Here is an 18,439-nt window from a genome sequence, read left to right as displayed (position 1 = left end):
CAAATACACTTGAGTATATTTCAGTATATTTAAATTTAATGAATGATTTAGTTTAAACTCATTAATACTCATAAAAAGTTACAGCAAAGACTATTTTATTCATATTGTCATTATCTTACAACTTCTTAATTTTTATAATGTGAACATACAGTAAAAACATTATGTCTTCTTTTCATATAAATATCCGTAGGTTATAGCAGTCATATAATATTTTTGTTATTTTTAATGTAAACATTCATATCCTTACTTAGTAAGTACGACAAGCTCATATATATAAATATGATTATACAAATATCATGTATGATTAAAATACAATATAATATTGAATACACTACATGTGGGATATGTATATCAAATTTTGTTACTTTAAACTAATGAAATATTAAATTTATGAAACTAAATGTCTTTTCATTGATTCATAGAATATATGTATAGCACTAAGTTGTTGCTTATGCATTGCACATGATGTGATATTCATTTATACTAAAGTGCTGACAATTTACATTTAGAAGAAATAAATAATACTATTAGCATTGACCTGATACAAAGATAATAAAATTTAGTTTGCACTTTCACATGCATCAATCCAATCATTATACACATCTAAAGGTTCTGAAAGTAAATTGATCGTGGTTTGAAAGTCTTCTAAGCAGACTCTGCAAGTAATTCTAGCTGTGTTCCTCGACTTATCCCTGCAAATAAAAAGAGGAAGCAGTAAAATTGAAAATTAAGTAGTATAAGAATTGGCGATAAATGAATTATGCGTACATCTTAACCTCGCATGATTTTTCATGATTGCAAAACGGACAATTAAATTGTGTATCTAGCGGTTGAATAGCTTTCTTTTTACTTGGTGGCTTCCGTTTACTTTTTCTTCGGCCCATTACGTTAAAGTGTACCAAATTATACTGATTCACCAATTTGTATTAAGCTTTGCTACTATTTGTGTTGTAAACTGTCACGTATAATGACCGAACACAGAGTATAACGCCATGCGATTCAAGAAAAATTACTATATATTACTAGGTTTGTATATACATACATATAAAATACGTTACATAACTTTGAATATGTATCGCATAACAAATTTGAGAATTATAATCTCATTTTGCACAAAGTAATTAAATTATTAAATTATTATAGAACGAGTTATAAAATTAATGACTAAGTATCATATGTAAAAAAATTAAATATAAAGGAATTTATACTATAGGAAACATACGTGAATTAAATAATAATTACCGCTATTGCTGTAATGAGTACTTTCAGTGTGTATCCTTTAAAATAAGTAATTTCACAACATCGCATGTAATTTGTAAAACATTGCACGTAATTACAAAAATAACCTTAATTTTGTACAGAAATTTATCAATACCTTTCCCATCAAAAAGGGAAGCAGAAATTGCTTATCAAGTACTAATAGTTGATAAAGAGCCCTCAAGAGGTAGTATTACAAAGAAATTGACACTAGATAATAATTTATTGCAAATGTAAGTTTTCCTATATGTATTATAATAGCATAAGCTTAAATATATGCATATTTCATTGTACTAATCTATAACTCTTTTTGTAGATTAATTTGTGGAACTGAAGCACGAAAAGTTAGAGTGGCATTAACATCATTTTTTGATAGTTTAATTTTAGTAACAGAAACTATGCAACTTCTTGGTCCACCTGTACCAACTTACAATTATTATTAAGTAAATATTCATTGTTAAAATTATTTCCATAGCATAACATATATAAAATGGAACATACCCCAGCTCCATATGGACCAAGATCTGTTTATGGATATGCTCTATACATAGGTTCAAATATGCTATTCCTTTTATTCCTGATATGGGCCTTAATACCAGATCAAATTTTACATAATTTAGGACTAACATATTGGCCTTCTAAATACTGGGCTGTAGCAATACCAATTTGGGCTTTAACTGCCCTTGCTACATTTGCATTTATTATTTACCCAGCTATAAACTTATCTATGACTCCAGATATTAATGATATTACTACTATTACAGATAAACATTCACGTCCTAAAAAAGAAACTGTTCTAGGTGGTATACCCTCTATGTATGATATTCCAATAACAGAAGTTTGTAGGAAGTTGTATTTAGCAAAAAGAAGTAACAATAAATGACATTAAGAATTTATATATTTTGTTAAAGGTGTTAAATAAGATGTTATAATAATCTATGAAATAAATTTGAAATAATATAACGTAAAAAATTTTAATATTTTACAATATATTCTGAGAATTAATATTTTGAGAAATTTACATTAATAATTTTGCAACTATAATGTTAAATTTTTATTTAATTTTACTTTAGAAGTACTTTAGTATTACTTTAGTAATACTTTAGTACAGGTTTTAGTACTTTTTACTTACAGGAGATTGGTCCATTACATTACACTGATTATGTATTTCATATATTGCGTAATGTGATATCAGTGATCTTATACGGCCTGAGTGAGGCGAAAAATTATATAGTTGCTAACTGTACTTTCTACATGTACATACTGAAAAAATGAAAAAATTTGTGTCGAAACATAAAGTGTGTGATTCAGGGATTGATGACGAATGTGATAATATTGCCGATCATTTTCGGTCTATAGATACTAAACGCGAAATGATTGATTTAAGAAAAAAGCTACAAGATATAATCAACATAGATGCTATATTTTGTAGTTTCGAAGTGATGCCTGTAATAAGTAAGGATCTTTTGCAAAGGTTTGTATGTTATGTATTTAATAATGCTTAGTGTATCTATGTTTCTATAAATAAAAATTTTTGTTACTAGCTTTTTTACAGAAATGAATAAGTATCATCCACTTTTTTATGCATTAACATGGCATAAAAATGATATGAAAGATTATTTGTCTTTAGATATAATTAATATACTCCCAAATAACACGCTCCTTCATCTTATAGCTAAAGATTTAACTTCCACTGATGTAAAAATTATATTAAAGGAAGCATTAGAACATGGCATACGTAATATTTTTGTGTTAAGGGGTGGTAATTAAGAATTATTATAAAATGTTTCATGTTTAAAAGACTCTATTTATGAGATGAAAGTTTTCATATTAATTGGATTTTGTAAAAAAAAATTTTAGATTCAACAAAGTCAAATAGTGAATTTTCACATGCAATTGACTTAGTACGTTTTATACGGAATCAATTTGGTAATATATTTTGTATATGCGTTGCTGGTTATCCAGAAATGCATCCAGAATCATCGTCTAAAGAAATGGATTTGATTTATTTGAAAGAAAAAGTAATTAATTTCTTTCACTTTATTATTTATTTATATATATAAAACGAATATGTTAACATTAATTTTATTTAAAGGTTGATGCTGGTGCAAATTTTATTATGACACAAATTGTCTTTGAAGCAAGTATTTTTATTAAATTTGTGAATGATTGTAGAAACATTGGAATTAATATTCCAATTATCCCAGGTATTTTTCCAATTTTGAATTATACATGTCTCCAAAAAATGGCCAAAATTTGTAATATCAAAATACCTAAAATTATTTTAAATACTTTGGAATGTATAAAAGATAATGATGAAGAAGTACACAATTATGCAGTAGAAATAGCTACAAATATTATAAAAAAAATTATTGCAAGTAAAACTGCTTGTGGATTCCATTTCTTCACATTAAATAAGTAATTGTTCACTCTAATAGAAAACATAAAACGTAAGATATACTTATTTATATTTATTTATGTATTTATGAATTGTAGACCATCATTATCATTGGAGATATGTGATAAACTTAATATCTTTCACTAATTTTGCTTGAAAATGGAAAAAGTTTGAACAACTAAATAATTCTATTACTAAGATAAATAATAGTAAATATGGGAGTCTGCATATGATCTAAACAAATATATCGCTTTAAATGTATTCATATTACGCGCCAAATTTCTCATTAATTACCAATTCTCGAAACTCTCTATACTGGAACAACAGTGAAATATTACCATATCAAATTTATTACACGAATGACATAGGATCTCTGTTAAAATTTATTGTACATTTTATTCTCTATGAATGTACTTTTCTACATTTCGCTTTTTAATTTCCTTAAAGTACTTATCAAGAATAGTTATAAAGTTAATTTTGATATTTTCCATGAACATAACATGGCAGATTTATATGTAGACATTAAATGATCCTTTGAGAACACTAACTGCTTTGCGCATGCGCGATAGAAATATTTGTGACGAACGAAGAGAGCAGTTAGTTGAGTTGGGCGCCAGAGCTCCGCGTGGTCAGTTGGATAGTTGGTGTGACAGTAACAAGAAAGAGGAAGGATCCATAAGCCAGGATATAAAGAACAATGGCACTCTTCCATTTCAGTCCAAAACGTTGTTTGGAAGTTCAGGTGCGTGGTAAATGAATTTACCAAAAATTGATTGGTCTTAGTACACAATATGATATTTGAATGATTCCTAAACCACTTCACGTTGTTCCGGTGCGAAATTCGAAAGACAAGCAGGTGTTTAACGTGCATCATTATTTTTTGTAATAATAGTTGATAATTTTTAATAGATAGTCATAGAAATAAATGTTTTTTTTATTGTTTATCTTTTTCGAAATGCTAGAACCTTGCACCGTTTAGAACTAAGACGCTATTCGGTTCGGCTATGTGGTTCTGGGTACCAAGTATGTAGTAGGCGTTCTATCGACCAATAGTCTAGTAACTAAACACGATCAAAACTGTCGGTATACAAATTTACAAATTTATAGCAAATCATCCATGTTAATGATATCTAGACAAAATATTGGATCATGTTTGCTGATTCGATAGATAAAATGTGCTATAAAATAAACTGTGAAAGGTTTGTCTCGAAGCTGTTCGACGTATTGAGCGTCTGCTCAGAACACCTTTACAAAACTCCAACAATGCACATTATTTTGGGGCAATATCTCTAACATGGATGCAGCTTATTATTAATCGAATCGTTGCATTTAGTGGCGATATGAAATATTATGGAAATCATAAAATGAATATATATTGATCAGTTGTTTAAAACTGTACATTGAATTACATATCGAGTGATATAAGGTTTACCTGACCGACAGAACTTGGCATTAATTTAGACAAGCTTGATAGCCTGATATGTTACGTAATAAATTTTTAAACGATGCATAATTATTGATTACTATTTATCGTAAGTTAGAGACCGGACATATTAATTGAGCCGTGATTATGATGATTTTTAATTAATACTCATAAAGATAGAATTAACTAAATATTTTAACTATTGTTTTATATTTCAAACATTTATTAATGAAATTATCGAATTGAAATGTAAATGTGTATAGCAGCAGTGGACACTCAGAATTCGCATGAATGAAGTTTTGATACAAGTTGACATATCCTGTTTGTCCCAATCGATGAAAACACGGAATTCCCCGTGATCGCGTATATGATAGGGAAAAACAATGCAAGATACATAATATATTTGCTTTGTTTGTTGATGTAAAAATTATAAGGTTAATCTAGTGAAAATTTGAAAGCTGTCAATCTATTTTTGTTGTAGCGACTTATCGCGATAATACAGGTATCGTAACCAAACCTGAACTTTTAACCAAATTGATTTCATATTGAATTATATATGACCATAAATATATGTTTATAGACGAAAATATGACATAACGGGTACCCAAAATATGTGAGAATCTCTTACGTCGATACACATGTCCATTGAGAAGTGCACGACATGATAATTTCGTAAGGTATCACAATTTTAGAACGAATTCGAGGTCAAAATCTGTTTTGTCCTTGTAATCTGCATTGGCCATTCCTTCATGATGTCCCTGAAAAATATTTGCTTACCGATGGAACTTCGAATTGATCATGTAACTTTTTCAATATTATTATCTAAAATTGATTTTTCTCGTTTACTCATACATAGTAAGTGACACATCCGGTTTTAATTTCTATTAATTCTTCTTCCTCAGTTTTATGAAGGGAATTAGATACATTGAAACTGATTTTTAGGAAAAAATATTAGCATTTGATTAAATTATAAGTTTGATTATTGGAGTCATAGAAAGGCTGAATGAATAGTTTCATACGAAGTGTATGTATATCTACTGTAACTTTTGGCACATTTAGAAACTCTTCGCTCAACTTGTAGATGGCTCGCCGATTACCTAATGTTATAGATATATAAACGTGACCTTCGGATCATGTAACATGCTACTGCTTCAAAACCATTTCTTCCTTTTCTCTCTCCTACTATACAATATAAAATCGTTTATTATTGTCACTTATCATTAAGTAACATAACCTGACAATATCCTAATATAGAAAAACTTTAGTTTATATATGGAAGGATCTATTGGCAATATGGTCGCAATGAAAACTTCGGCTACAGGAAAAAGTTGGATTCCATTGTGTTTTATTCATTTTACTTGTCATATCTTCTTATAATCCGTATCATATTCTTACAATTCAATTAAAAAGAATTACAGATTCTTTATCGCCTTCACGGAAAGGTATTACAAAGTATATTAAGAAATAAGAGTTAAAGCTAAACGTACAGTTGTCGACAAGACGATTGAATTTCAGGGTTAATAAAAATTGGATCATGCGTGACACCCTCTTCTCGGTCATTTTAGCGCCATTTGACGATTATATGGCGCGAAATCAGTTGGATAATTGTAGCTCACGGGTGTGTTCTATCTGGCAATGCCCTTCAAATGCTTTTTAGTTATGCAATCAATGATAATGAGCAGTATGAACTCTTCTACGTATAATAATGGGAAAAATTGAACACACTCTTTAAAACAATAATTTTTAAATTCGATCAATCGACTTAATTTTTTTGAGAAGTTAAAAGGATTACTTTACTAGATGTAAAATATTATTATATTATATCTAAAATATTTTGAAGAAATTACAATCGTTGTTTGGCCGGAATCACGAAGAAAAAGTAAAGGTTGCTTTTAAAAAATTTTTTTTTAAATTTGAGCAACACATTACGAAGATTTGTGATCATAGTCAGTTATATACAGGGTGTCCCATTTTTTTCGGTCAAACGTTATCAGTATATTCAAGAGACCAAGAGAAGGAAAAATTGTCATATAAATATATGTTATTAGGAGCATCGTTAAAGAATTAACAAAAAAGAAAGATATGCAAAATGAGCGACAATGAACGCACTAAATAGACCGAGAATACTTACATCTAGCAATAGTCAACAAATATCGTAATACCTCTACAACTTCAACTACAATTCCATTTCAAAATGTTCGGCAGTATAAAACAACTATCGATACAAGATTAGCAGCGACGAAAAATTGAATTTTTTATTCTTTGAAGTTCTCGTTTATTGCTCGTTGAAGTTAAAAGTTAGAAGTATTATATCTCCTGACTACTGCTAGATGTAAGTATTCCTGATCTATTCATATTTTGTACCGTAATAACGCACATTCGTTACCGCTCATTTCGTATATAGTTTTTTTGTTATAACTCTTTTCTGGTTGGAGTGACATATGCTTATATCACATTTTTTTCTTATCTTGACTTGTAAAATATATTGACAATGTTTGATCGCAAAAAGCTGGGACACCCTGCATATGCTGAGAATTTTATCATTGCAAGACGATGTAAGAATCTGCAGATTTTAGGACAGAAATCGTGAAAGCTGCGATTTTCACCATATTTAATCGTTTGTAAGTCATAGCAACGTTAATCGATTCCGATTAAATTTCCAATATATACCTATATAACTGGCAAATCTATAAAACGAATTGTTGAAATTTTCATAACAGGCTCAGATGAAAGAGTTGTGAAAGATGATCCTTACTATTTCCTTTCGGAATTTCGTTCTTTTTTCTTTTTTCAAATTTCCTTTCAGATTGCTCAAAATTATATTTAATATAAAAAACTTATAATCCTTCTAATATAACAGAAATCATCATTTGATCGAATTTTAGAAAATTAATTTTGTTTCAAAGTGCGGTGTTCAGTTTTGCTCATTACTGTGAATGTTACGAACTTATTCGTCATATACCTGTCATATCATTATTCATGTAGATTGTGATAAGATAAAAAAACGACCCATTCCCAAAGACAAATTTCGCTGATATTTCACTTTCCTGCTTATGGAATTGAACGAACAAGAAATTAATAAAATATATGGGCGGACAATTTTAATTGCTTGTAGGATTGTTTTATATCTTTTGAAAAATGGATCAAATCACAAAATTTCACTTGATGTTAAAAGAAATTCGAAAAATAGTTCATTTGGAGAAACCACAAAAGAGAGAAAAAGAAAGACTGAAAAGAAAGTTAAAAGGAAATCTATATAATATTCATACAATTAACATCGATGGTTTACTTCTGAAGTGTTTTTAATAATTTACCCAGCAGATGCCGTGGTTCGATGTGCAATATTAAAATTTACTCCTTCTCAAATTCTTTTCTTTTTCCTTTAAATAAATATAACTTCATTTAGATATCGGTAATTATGTATGTATATAAATATATATAAGTATACAATCTGAAATAAGTTAGCCTGTATATTCTATAGCTAACAGACGATATGTTTTTGACCTACTAATCGATATTTATTTAGTTTGTCTTCATTGAGTTTTTTAGAAAATTAATCTTGCGATTGCCATTACTACTTGTACAATGATTCATTTCGATTATCGTCGATCCTGATAAGCGGTAGTTAAGATATTGTTGTCGTAATACATATTTCTGTTTTTCTGATTCGCACAAAGATTTGGTCAGACTTTAGTTTATTTAGTTTAATTTAATTTCGCAACAATCTATTTGTTTCGTCCAATTTCGAAGGCTCCTTCGTACCCGTATTGCTCAAAAACGGTTTCAAGTATGTCGAAAAATTTAGAATTCCTTAGCGAACACGCAAAAACTTGCTCATAATGAGGATCGATGCAGTAAAGAAAGGAGAACTGGTTCTCACCAAGAACGCGTTGATGTCAGCCTACTTTTAATCGGGAGAGGAAATAAGGTCAGAGATCTTCATTTCGCTGAAATGTACATTCGCATATTTTCTTCGTACTTTAATTTCCGTATTATGAAGAAGATCGGCAATAAGACGAGTGGAAATGAAAATTCATTTTATATGACATCACTGTGGTCACGGAAAACTCGGACTCTCGAGTAGATTAAGATAACCACGACTTGCTCCAACGAAATTTATATTTCATATCGATAAATGGAATGTCTAAAGACACGTGGTTCGATCGTTTCGCCTGATTGAATTAATAAATATCGACAAAATGATTAATTTATTCGAGTTTATCAATAAGAGACTAAATTGTAATCGCGATAACGCATTAATGAGTAATGCGATTGACCTAATGCACGCGAATAATCCGGTACATATAATATTCGCGCCTGTACCCAAAGTTCAAAGATAAAACCATAGAATGGCTGAACTGTAGGAATGTATCGTTGTTCGTTGGTTGCGACATCGTGTGAATTTTTGCTATACCATAGATTGTCCGTTCATTACCAAGACATTAGGGCCTCGTATTTCTTAAAATTCAAACTTCTTTAGCTATTGTTTTTGCTATTTTTATAACTGAATCGTAATAAATAGACATGTATAATAGCCGATTAATCGCAAGTTAATGAATTTATACGACTATTATATTATCTTTCTTCTAGTAGCTGACTGTTTAAACAAAATGTCCCGAGTTGTATAATAGCGAGATGGCGAGATTGAGGCACGTAATCGTGCTTGCGTATTCAGGAATGGAATTTTAGAAAGAAGTCATTGTGATACCACATGCGTCATCACGCATAAATCATTGAAAACTAGAGAGAATTTAAATGATTACTAGTGCAAGTAATGTCATTGTCGGTCACATGGTGTGAAGCGAATCGCGCGCGATGCGTGACGTCAAATCTGCGAATACATATATTGTGAACACGTGGGATGATAATCTCCGTTCATCGTGACAGAACCAATTCACAGATCCAAAATTTAATTGACCACTCGATCTCGTTGTTCTTTTCACTCTTTCAGACGTACGTTAGAATTATATGTCGGCGAATCACGGGCGAAAATCGGTCGCAAACATATAACACGTAGAATATTTATATAATTTGAAAACACTATTACACGTTGTTTTACAAATGTTACCTAGTTAAGTATCGTTATAATCTGTTGGCCGATAATCTGTTGTAGTAGATTTATATTACCAGGCTATTTAATTATAGTTGGCTCCCAGGATCTAATCTCTGTTGCACATTTAACTAGACGTTTAAATACATAAATCAACCTCATATTTAGTCGAGATTAGAACACTATTAAGAAACAACGTATTACAGTTTACCTTTATCGTTATTTATATCTATGCAAGCAATATCTTCACCTAAGAAGTGAAAAACGCTAGCGTTAGAGCATCTTATGAATTAATTTAAGTTATATCTGTATTTATCATTAATAAAGTTGATTTATCATGAGAAAAATATAATGCTTTCAACTATCTTCTACAAGTTGAATATCTTTTAATACTTACGATATAGCAAACCGGATAAGTGGTAAATGAGTTTCAGGTTGGAAATCGATTTCTTCGATCGACCTATGCATTATTAAAGTGCTCTCCTTGCCAATACCAGTAGCGAATAAAAATAAATCATTTCACAAATGATTCTAATTGCATCGTATTGAAATTTCCATATCATCGCTCGATAATTTCAATTTTATTAACCTTTAAGCGCCGATCATAGGAAAGCTTCGCGTAATATCAGTTTGTCTCATATATATTGTTAGTCGTATAAAATAAAGAATTTGATTACATGTAATTTTGGAAGTTTTTACTTAATTAAGAATTACGATAAATTGTTATACTTACTATTGTTGTATATACATATTTATTCATCATTAAACGTATAAAACTTACATACATATGTATAACTGATAATTGAAGGTCAACGAATATGATGTTTTCTATTGTCCTCTACAGTTTTTGTTTCCTATAGTATCGAGGATAAAACAAAGTGACCTGCACGCGATGAAAGAAATATCACTATATGTTACGATCATATAGCATAATGTATGTACACACGTAACAGGCCATCTGTCCTATTATGATAATACAAGATAATACATTATTTACATATACAAGTTCAGAGATATTTATCTTTCGTATCGATACTAATCAAAATTTTCCAGGTTTTTACATGCGATTTGGCCAAACATTTAATCTTAGTTGTTAGATTAATAGATATTCTAATGATTCAACGAAAGAAACGGAGCAAGCTATATTTATTTTGTGTCATTTAAAATTTATATAAGATGAAGCAGAGAATATAAAAATAAAGTAACATTGACAAAAGTAAGATTGGAATTTAGATGTATAAATATTGAATATTACTTAAGTATTAACTATGTAGAAATTGGTACACCAACTCGTGTAAACTACCTAACGCTATGTAATACCATTTATTCATTACGAGATATCTTGAGTTATATTTTACACGAATAAGGAATCTCGTATTGAACTTTGTTCGTAGGCAGCTAATTATCGCTTATCATAAAAAGTTGGGACTGTAAAAGTGGACACTATGTTACTGTAAGTTGATATTTCCCTTTTTTCCTTACTTTCCTCTTGTGTTATCACGTCAATTACATCGCTTTATTTTTACTTGCGCGTAAAAAAAGGAAAATATATGAAAAATGAAATGTATTTCAAGCTATTCTCGGATCGATTTATAAATTACAAGGATTATATCGGAAATACAGTGAAAGTTTTGCGGTGAAAGTTTCTGATTCGAATTTCGAACTGATGTTAGTCTTCTCTTGACTTACAGCAGTGACAATTTTAATTATGGTCATTTAACGCAATTCCTAAGGAGAAAAGATACAATTAATTAACTAGAATTCATCGTGTACTCGTTACTGAGAGATTACAAATATTTCCAAGATAGTAGAGCGACAATTATACTTTACATCGTATTCCGATATATTTCAATCGAAATAATGTTTCTTTACATGATTTCTCTTCCTTTTACTAGTAATCAATCAATACAAATAGATAAATAGAATTAGCATTTCTAGTGAAATTTTAATATGTCGACTCGATCAATTGATCATTATCAACCTGATTCACAACGATACGAATAACGGAAATAAAAGTCAGTCTCAATCTATTCAATTAGTATTTCGTTACATCGTTGTGGTTACCACATGATATCCGTCTTATGTTACGTATCGAGTATATTGTTACTTGGAGTTGAAGCAATAAATTCTTAGAATGTGAACGGAACAACTCATAACGCACAGATTGAGTTGTAAACTCGCTTTATCCTTATGTTGTAGTTCGATAAGTAACATTATCCAGGTATTTGATTTTGTTCGACGGAACTAAGTCATCGAAAGTAATGAAGAAAATTATATATTCAAACACTCTTATGGCCATGTACATAGAATAATCAATACTTTTTATATTAAAATACTACTACGTCGAGTATTTATTTTTAATTTTTAACATTACTTTCACTCATAGCAACCAACACTTAAAATAATGGAACGGTTATTTATAAACCGTATAATTAATTCACTCAACTATCATGGAAGCGATTATTCAAAAATCTAAAGTAACAATCTAAAGCTTCCAATCAAATAATCCTTCAAATTAATCAAAGATCAATTCGTGTATAAAATCGTGACATTTCGTACGACATCTTGAACTTCGTACGTCCCGGTGAAACGTATGTAATCATTTTTTTAACATTGAATATCATCATGTTGCAAAGGACACGTTCTTTGCATCCAATTTTCTTATCACGTGTGCATTATGTAGTGTAGGTTAAATTATAGAACACGTGAAACTACTTATTTTTAGTTATAAACTACTTGGAACTCTGGCCTGTATCCAGATGTAACATTCTGTATACATGTACGTATTTAATAACGTTCTAGGTGAACCCTTGCACTCATAAATACAATACGCTAGCCAAAAAAAGAACAACGTAATTCTAAAATATAGCACCAGCACACAAATCATTTGCTATAGAACGAATTCTTTTTCATAAGAATAGATAGATTAAAAAATAGATTTAGAATTATTATGTAACAGGCTCAACTTTCGTGTTATAGTTAAACGATACTTTCAGAGATACTATTTTCGTTTAGTGATAAATCATTACTCGTATATAATTGCGAGATTTGTATACCTCGACGCGTATGTAGAGAATCGCGTGCAATGATCTTATAAGATGAATGACAAATTTAATAGAAAGGCCAAGGTCACTGGCGACTCATATTCAACATTCATTGTATGTACGTCGAAGATGGTCTCGTCCGGTGTATGGTGTGATCATACAATATTACTATGCTCGTAGATGACGCCAGTCAAAAGAAAACACCTATCACTGTGATGGACTGAATTTTTCATTTAACAATTTTTCAATAATCTACATTTAGGTATTTCACAACGGGATCATTGTATAACTAGAGGCTCTAATTCGATAAAGTTGGTCCAATAATTACACATACAATTTCTAAGAAATTCTTTTTTAAAAAATTCAATATTATAAGCATAGAGGATGTTTGCACGCGATAAAAAATATGAGAAACCATTTTCGTACATTCTGTTTTTGATATCGAAATCGATTGAAGTTAAACAACGATTATCGGAATCCACTAATTCGCACCGGATGTTCCGCTTTACTTTTCCATTGTGATTTCACCTCGACCTAATTTCTCATCGCAGAATGCGGTCGCGAATCAATGTTTGCTGCCCGAGCTTTTAGCCTGTATTTACCGTTATCTAGAGATTTCTACGCTAGTCTGTAGACAATGACTTGCTATGGAAATACTTAACGATAAAATAATATGAAAAATCTAATAACTTAAAAATACGTGTAAGAAACGGAGAGACGAATCGTGTGATATAATGATCAACGTAACCGACTTACGCGTGTTTCAGAAATAACTTTCTGTCTAACAGTTATGTTGGAACGTGAATAGTTCATTTCAGTTTTATCATCACGTAGAAGGCTTATTATAATAGTATTAACTGTATTACTGGAGAGAGAAATACTTCTAAAAAATAATTCAACCTAAGATTACGAAACCTGATATGTAATTATGCTACGCAATGTCAACTGTAATAATTCTTTTAACTTGGCGTTTTCCGCTACTTTTTCCCAAGGTCTGTGCATTGATAATGAACTCTAACATGGAACCCCATGACCTCGAGCGAGGCTTGTACTATACATTGAAATTCTCATGAATAATATTGAATTTATAATTCGCAAAAAATTGTCTTTATCAATGACAGACGTTAGCTTTAATATTTTATCACTTTTTTATTATTATAGACGTCAATTTAAAATGATCACGATATTCGCGCAGGAATTAGTTCTTCACGTGTATTCTTGATCGAGCAAATATATCATTACACGCAATTCGTTCTTTTTACGTAATCCAGCAATTGTCGCCGATTATTCGTTACAACTGGTAGCGTCGATATATAAAATTCTGTCCATAACGAAAATTTAATTACATCTATCAGGTTGAACGAGGAAAATTGTTTTACGAAACCAATAAAATATTTACCTGTCTTCGGACTATTATTACCACAAAGGCAGAGAATATCGTAACAATTTAATTGCCACGTGTCCTAGTTTCTGTTCTTATTATGTAACAATTAATATTTATGTGAATTAAAGATAATAAGAATTAAAGCGAGATAACAAAAAAATTCGGAATATAATCCAGAATTAATTTCTTTTTTCCTTTTTACAGAAGATAACTTCGACCATATTCTTAAGATCATTGAGCGATGCCTCCACTGATCTGAAAAAGGTTCTGGCTGATAAAATTCCAAAGGAGCAGGAGCGTGTCAAGGCTTTCCGTAAACAACATGGATCCACCAAAGTTGGAGAGGTCACCGTAGATATGGTATGCGTTTGCTCGTGCAATTTCGAGTATATCATGCGTTTTATATACGTTTTACGTACTAAATATCTGACGATGAATAAATTATCATGCATCGTGGCAATATTATCGCAAGAGCGGAACGTCACGCGATGAGCGTTACGTATCAACATATTAAGCCACGTGGAAGACGACGAATCTCACTATGAAAGACACACTACGAATTATTTTTTGTAACATTGATAAGTGTCTTGCGAGTGGGTGATAAAGACCATGAAATCAGCGCTTATGCCGCGTGCTTATCATGTGATCGCGATATACATATATAGGCAGGCTTTTAGGTTGTCGGAAAAATTCTGGCTGCCTAATAATCGGAGAACAAAAACTCGCAATTTCTATATCAATACTCGATGAACTTTATTCTCTGTATATTATATTCTTAGAGATTTTTTGGTGGCGATCAAATACTTTGTGTTTAATGAGATCTAACCAAGCAAGAAATTATGCTACAATATGAGACATTTTTCCTTTTTGCCTCTTTTGCCTCCGCTTTATTTTCTATGATACGTTGTACGTTTCTCTCTCTATTCTTATTTATAAAGTTAAATCATGATCGATGTGAAAGTAACATTTTGGCCAGTCCAAAGTGCGGCTCCTGTGGTCGTTACATCAGAGTTCAATGTCAATGAACACATCCCCTCTTTTTTCTACTATCTTTTTTCGCCTGACGTTGATATCGCGAGATAACTTTTCCTTACTTTTTAGATGTATGGTGGTATGCGTGGAATTAAAGGACTTGTATGGGAACCGTCGGTCCTGGATCCTGAAGAAGGTATTAGATTCCGAGGAAAGTCGATTCCGGAATGTCAGAAGCTTCTACCAAAAGCTAAGGGTGGTGAGGAACCGCTTCCAGAAGGTTTGTTCTGGCTTCTGATTACTGGCGACGTTCCCACGGATGCCCAAGTGAAAGCAATCTCTCAAGAATGGGCCTCCCGAAGCGCATTACCTGATCACGTAGTCAAAGCTCTGAACAACTTCCCCAAGTCGCTTCACCCCATGACTCAATTCTCCGCCGCTATTACCCTTCTAAATAGCGAGAGTGAATACGTGAAAGCGTATACGGGAGGTGTACACAAATCCAAATATTGGGAAACCGTTTACGAAGATTCGATGAATTTGATCGCTAAATTACCCGTAGTGGCTGCCGCGATCTACAGAAATATTTACAAGGGTGGTAAAGGCTTGGGATCTGTCGATGCGGGAAAAGATTGGTCCTGGAATTTCGCGAACATGCTCGGTTACGACAACCCACAATTCATCGAACTTATGCGTTTATACCTCACGATCCACTCTGATCACGAAGGTGGAAATGTATCTGCACATACAACCCACTTGGTAGGTTCGGCATTGTCTGATCCGTATTTGTCATTTGCGGCTGGAATGAACGGCTTGGCTGGTCCTCTTCATGGTCTTGCAAATCAAGAAGTGTTGGTATGGCTAGAAAAGTTGCGCGCTCAAGTTGGAGACAGCCCCAGTGACGATAAGCTGAAGGAATTTATTTGGAACACGTTGAAGAGCGGTCAAGTCGTTCCTGGGTACGGTCATGCCGTACTGAGAAAGACTGATCCTAGATATACCTGCCAGAGAGAATTTGCATTGAAACACTTGCCTGATGACAAACTATTTAAGGTAAAGTTTCAGAATGAATAATTTCTTTAGGATTTGTATTAAGTTTTTAGCTTGTTGTCTATTAATGATTATATTTTTATATTTTCAGCTTGTTTCTCAAGTATACAAAGTAGTTCCACCCATTCTTTTGGAAACTGGCAAGGTAAAGAACCCATGGCCAAATGTAGATGCTCATTCGGGAGTTCTACTGCAATACTATGGAATGAAAGAGATGAATTATTACACCGTCCTGTTCGGAGTATCGCGTGCTCTTGGTGTTCTGGCGTCCCTTGTTTGGGATCGGGCTCTTGGTCTTCCCATAGAAAGGCCCAAATCTCTAAGCACTGATCTTCTCATGAAATCCGTCAAAGCCTAAACAACTTTATTTATGAAAAATCGGTGTCACTTTTGAAGTTTGTGACACACCATCATCATGATTTCAAAAGTAAAGAACTGACTGCTTTCTATCATAGTGAAAATGTTATTAATGCACAGAAAGGTGTAATCTTCTTCAGCTCGTTTCGAATTCATTCTAAATGACTTCAAGGAAGTCGTTTTAATTGTTGAATCTTATTAAAAGATGTAAAATTAGGTATCGTCTCACGTAACGATATGTGCTTCGAATGTAAACACATTAAAAATAGGTTTCGCAGTTTATTGTATCGCAAAAACTTCTACCTACATCTTTTAATAACATATTCATCCATCTTTTTCTGTTGACAATGCAGATTTCGTGTAAATGAGTTAGAGTTTTTGCGATATAAAACAAGCTACGAAAAAGTTCATCCGTTAAATATAGCTTAACTGCCAAGCCCTTTAAAAAGATGTAATATGCCCATTAACGGTAAACGCAATTCATTGTAAATATATTTGCCACTTTGTTTAACTTATAGAGCGGCGATTTTAGAAATAAAAGTGACGTAATTCATTATACAGTTAGTAAATCATTAAAACGTTCACTACAAAGCTAGATGAGCGTAGTGAAGGTTTTCCAAATATTGTAAATTGAACAGACACTGCCAAAAAAATATCAGAAATTTTAGAATATACATTGAATCACAATAATTATCTTTACGGCTATTATCACGCGATTATTAAATACCGTTTTATCAGCAGAAGTCTGCAAAATATAATAGCTCTTAGTAAACTATGTAAAATAGAAAATAAATAGAGCTAATAAAATATGTAAAAAATGTTGCAGTGTTTGCGCACCAGTTGTTGATTTTAGATTCTTTAAAAACATTATAAACTTGGCTCAATCACATCGATCTATTTCGGTGAACTTAAATTTTAAAAAATAATGACCTGTGGTAATCCCACTGTTACAAGAATGAGTGAGTGTGTGCGATACTTTATTTATAAAGAACGTGAAAATAAACAAATCTTTCAAAATTATATCTGGCTTTTTTTGGCACATTAAAATAAACAATTGAAATGTAAAAATATAAGATAAGTAAATATTTTCAATTTATTTTTTGTGACTTGTATTTTTACTTTATTTTGAATTATGTATTTTTAATTGTTATTCGTATATCAAAAAAACAAATAGAATATAGTAGATTATATAGTTTACAATATATAGTTTAAAAGAATTTTAAAACAAAAATATAAAAAGCTTACTGTTCTTACTCTTATTACAACAATTCTATTATCCGCGACATCCTCTAACGCCACAGTTAAACAGTGAATTTTCTGAATATGAGGTAGCGATTCGTTATTGTGAACCACGTAAAGAAATATTCCAAAACCAATTACTCAATGAGTACCAAATGACCATACATTCTACCGAATTATGGTAGCAAAATCGTCGGCATTTTTGCAAGATTATCGCGCACAATTTAGTACAATTAGATGATAACAACGCGCGGTGTTACCGTGG

General features: G+C 31.4%; 5 protein-coding genes across 5 annotated transcripts; 4 read left to right on the top strand and 1 right to left on the bottom strand.

Annotated features, from left to right (window-relative positions):
* Positions 1-78: 78 nt before the first annotated feature.
* Positions 79-1,004, bottom strand: LOC126920934 (transcription elongation factor 1 homolog). The gene is made up of 2 exons (XM_050731946.1): positions 769-1,004; positions 79-692 (listed from the first exon to the last, which is right to left on the bottom strand). Exons 1-2 carry the CDS (start codon positions 882-884, stop codon positions 560-562), a joined length of 249 nt encoding a protein of 82 aa, XP_050587903.1. The 5' UTR covers positions 885-1,004; the 3' UTR covers positions 79-559.
* A 3-nt stretch (positions 1,005-1,007) lies between these two features.
* LOC126920933 (EKC/KEOPS complex subunit LAGE3) lies at positions 1,008-1,723 on the top strand. Its single transcript, XM_050731945.1, has 4 exons — positions 1,008-1,026; positions 1,144-1,272; positions 1,362-1,490; positions 1,574-1,723. Exons 2-4 carry the CDS (start codon positions 1,256-1,258, stop codon positions 1,698-1,700), a joined length of 273 nt encoding a protein of 90 aa, XP_050587902.1. The 5' UTR covers positions 1,008-1,026; positions 1,144-1,255; the 3' UTR covers positions 1,701-1,723.
* A 24-nt stretch (positions 1,724-1,747) lies between these two features.
* LOC126920931 (phosphatidylinositol N-acetylglucosaminyltransferase subunit P) lies at positions 1,748-2,153 on the top strand. The gene has a single exon (XM_050731943.1). It carries the CDS (start codon positions 1,748-1,750, stop codon positions 2,138-2,140), a length of 393 nt encoding a protein of 130 aa, XP_050587900.1. The 3' UTR covers positions 2,141-2,153.
* A 74-nt stretch (positions 2,154-2,227) lies between these two features.
* LOC126920923 (methylenetetrahydrofolate reductase) lies at positions 2,228-3,916 on the top strand. Its single transcript, XM_050731933.1, has 5 exons — positions 2,228-2,731; positions 2,802-3,019; positions 3,118-3,278; positions 3,353-3,675; positions 3,754-3,916. Exons 1-5 carry the CDS (start codon positions 2,529-2,531, stop codon positions 3,800-3,802), a joined length of 954 nt encoding a protein of 317 aa, XP_050587890.1. The 5' UTR covers positions 2,228-2,528; the 3' UTR covers positions 3,803-3,916.
* Positions 3,917-4,054: 138 nt separating this feature from the next.
* On the top strand, positions 4,055-17,955 carry LOC126920917 (probable citrate synthase 2, mitochondrial). Its single transcript, XM_050731920.1, has 4 exons — positions 4,055-4,397; positions 14,761-14,916; positions 15,658-16,581; positions 16,670-17,955. The coding sequence occupies exons 1-4, from the start codon at positions 4,353-4,355 to the stop codon at positions 16,934-16,936; spliced, it is 1,392 nt and encodes a 463-aa protein (XP_050587877.1). The 5' UTR covers positions 4,055-4,352; the 3' UTR covers positions 16,937-17,955.
* The last annotated feature ends 484 nt before the right edge of the window (positions 17,956-18,439 follow it).

This window comes from Bombus affinis, chromosome 10, assembly GCF_024516045.1.
Source record: "Bombus affinis isolate iyBomAffi1 chromosome 10, iyBomAffi1.2, whole genome shotgun sequence".
Lineage (NCBI taxonomy): Eukaryota > Metazoa > Arthropoda > Insecta > Hymenoptera > Apidae > Bombus > Bombus affinis.
Note: the sequence above shows the minus strand (reverse complement) of the source record. Positions and strands in the feature narration are given on the sequence as shown.

Bases quoted from the DNA above. Each gene is read 5' to 3' on its own strand.
- LOC126920934 (XM_050731946.1), bottom strand. From the start codon at position 884: ATGGGCCGAAGAAAAAGTAAACGGAAGCCACCAAGTAAAAAGAAAGCT. The intron at 693-768 runs GTACGCATAATT...TTTTATTTGCAG, and splicing joins AAATCATGCGAGGTTAAGAT to GGATAAGTCGAGGAACACAG.
- LOC126920933 (XM_050731945.1), top strand. The intron at 1,491-1,573 runs GTAAGTTTTCCT...CTCTTTTTGTAG, and splicing joins GATAATAATTTATTGCAAAT to ATTAATTTGTGGAACTGAAG.
- LOC126920931 (XM_050731943.1), top strand. From the start codon at position 1,748: ATGGAACATACCCCAGCTCCATATGGACCAAGATCTGTTTATGGATAT.
- LOC126920923 (XM_050731933.1), top strand. From the start codon at position 2,529: ATGAAAAAATTTGTGTCGAAACATAAAGTGTGTGATTCAGGGATTGAT. The intron at 3,279-3,352 runs GTAATTAATTTC...TTTTATTTAAAG, and splicing joins TGATTTATTTGAAAGAAAAA to GTTGATGCTGGTGCAAATTT. The intron at 3,676-3,753 runs GTAATTGTTCAC...TATGAATTGTAG, and splicing joins CATTTCTTCACATTAAATAA to ACCATCATTATCATTGGAGA.
- LOC126920917 (XM_050731920.1), top strand. From the start codon at position 4,353: ATGGCACTCTTCCATTTCAGTCCAAAACGTTGTTTGGAAGTTCAG. The intron at 14,917-15,657 runs GTATGCGTTTGC...CTTACTTTTTAG, and splicing joins GAGAGGTCACCGTAGATATG to ATGTATGGTGGTATGCGTGG. The intron at 16,582-16,669 runs GTAAAGTTTCAG...TTATATTTTCAG, and splicing joins CTGATGACAAACTATTTAAG to CTTGTTTCTCAAGTATACAA.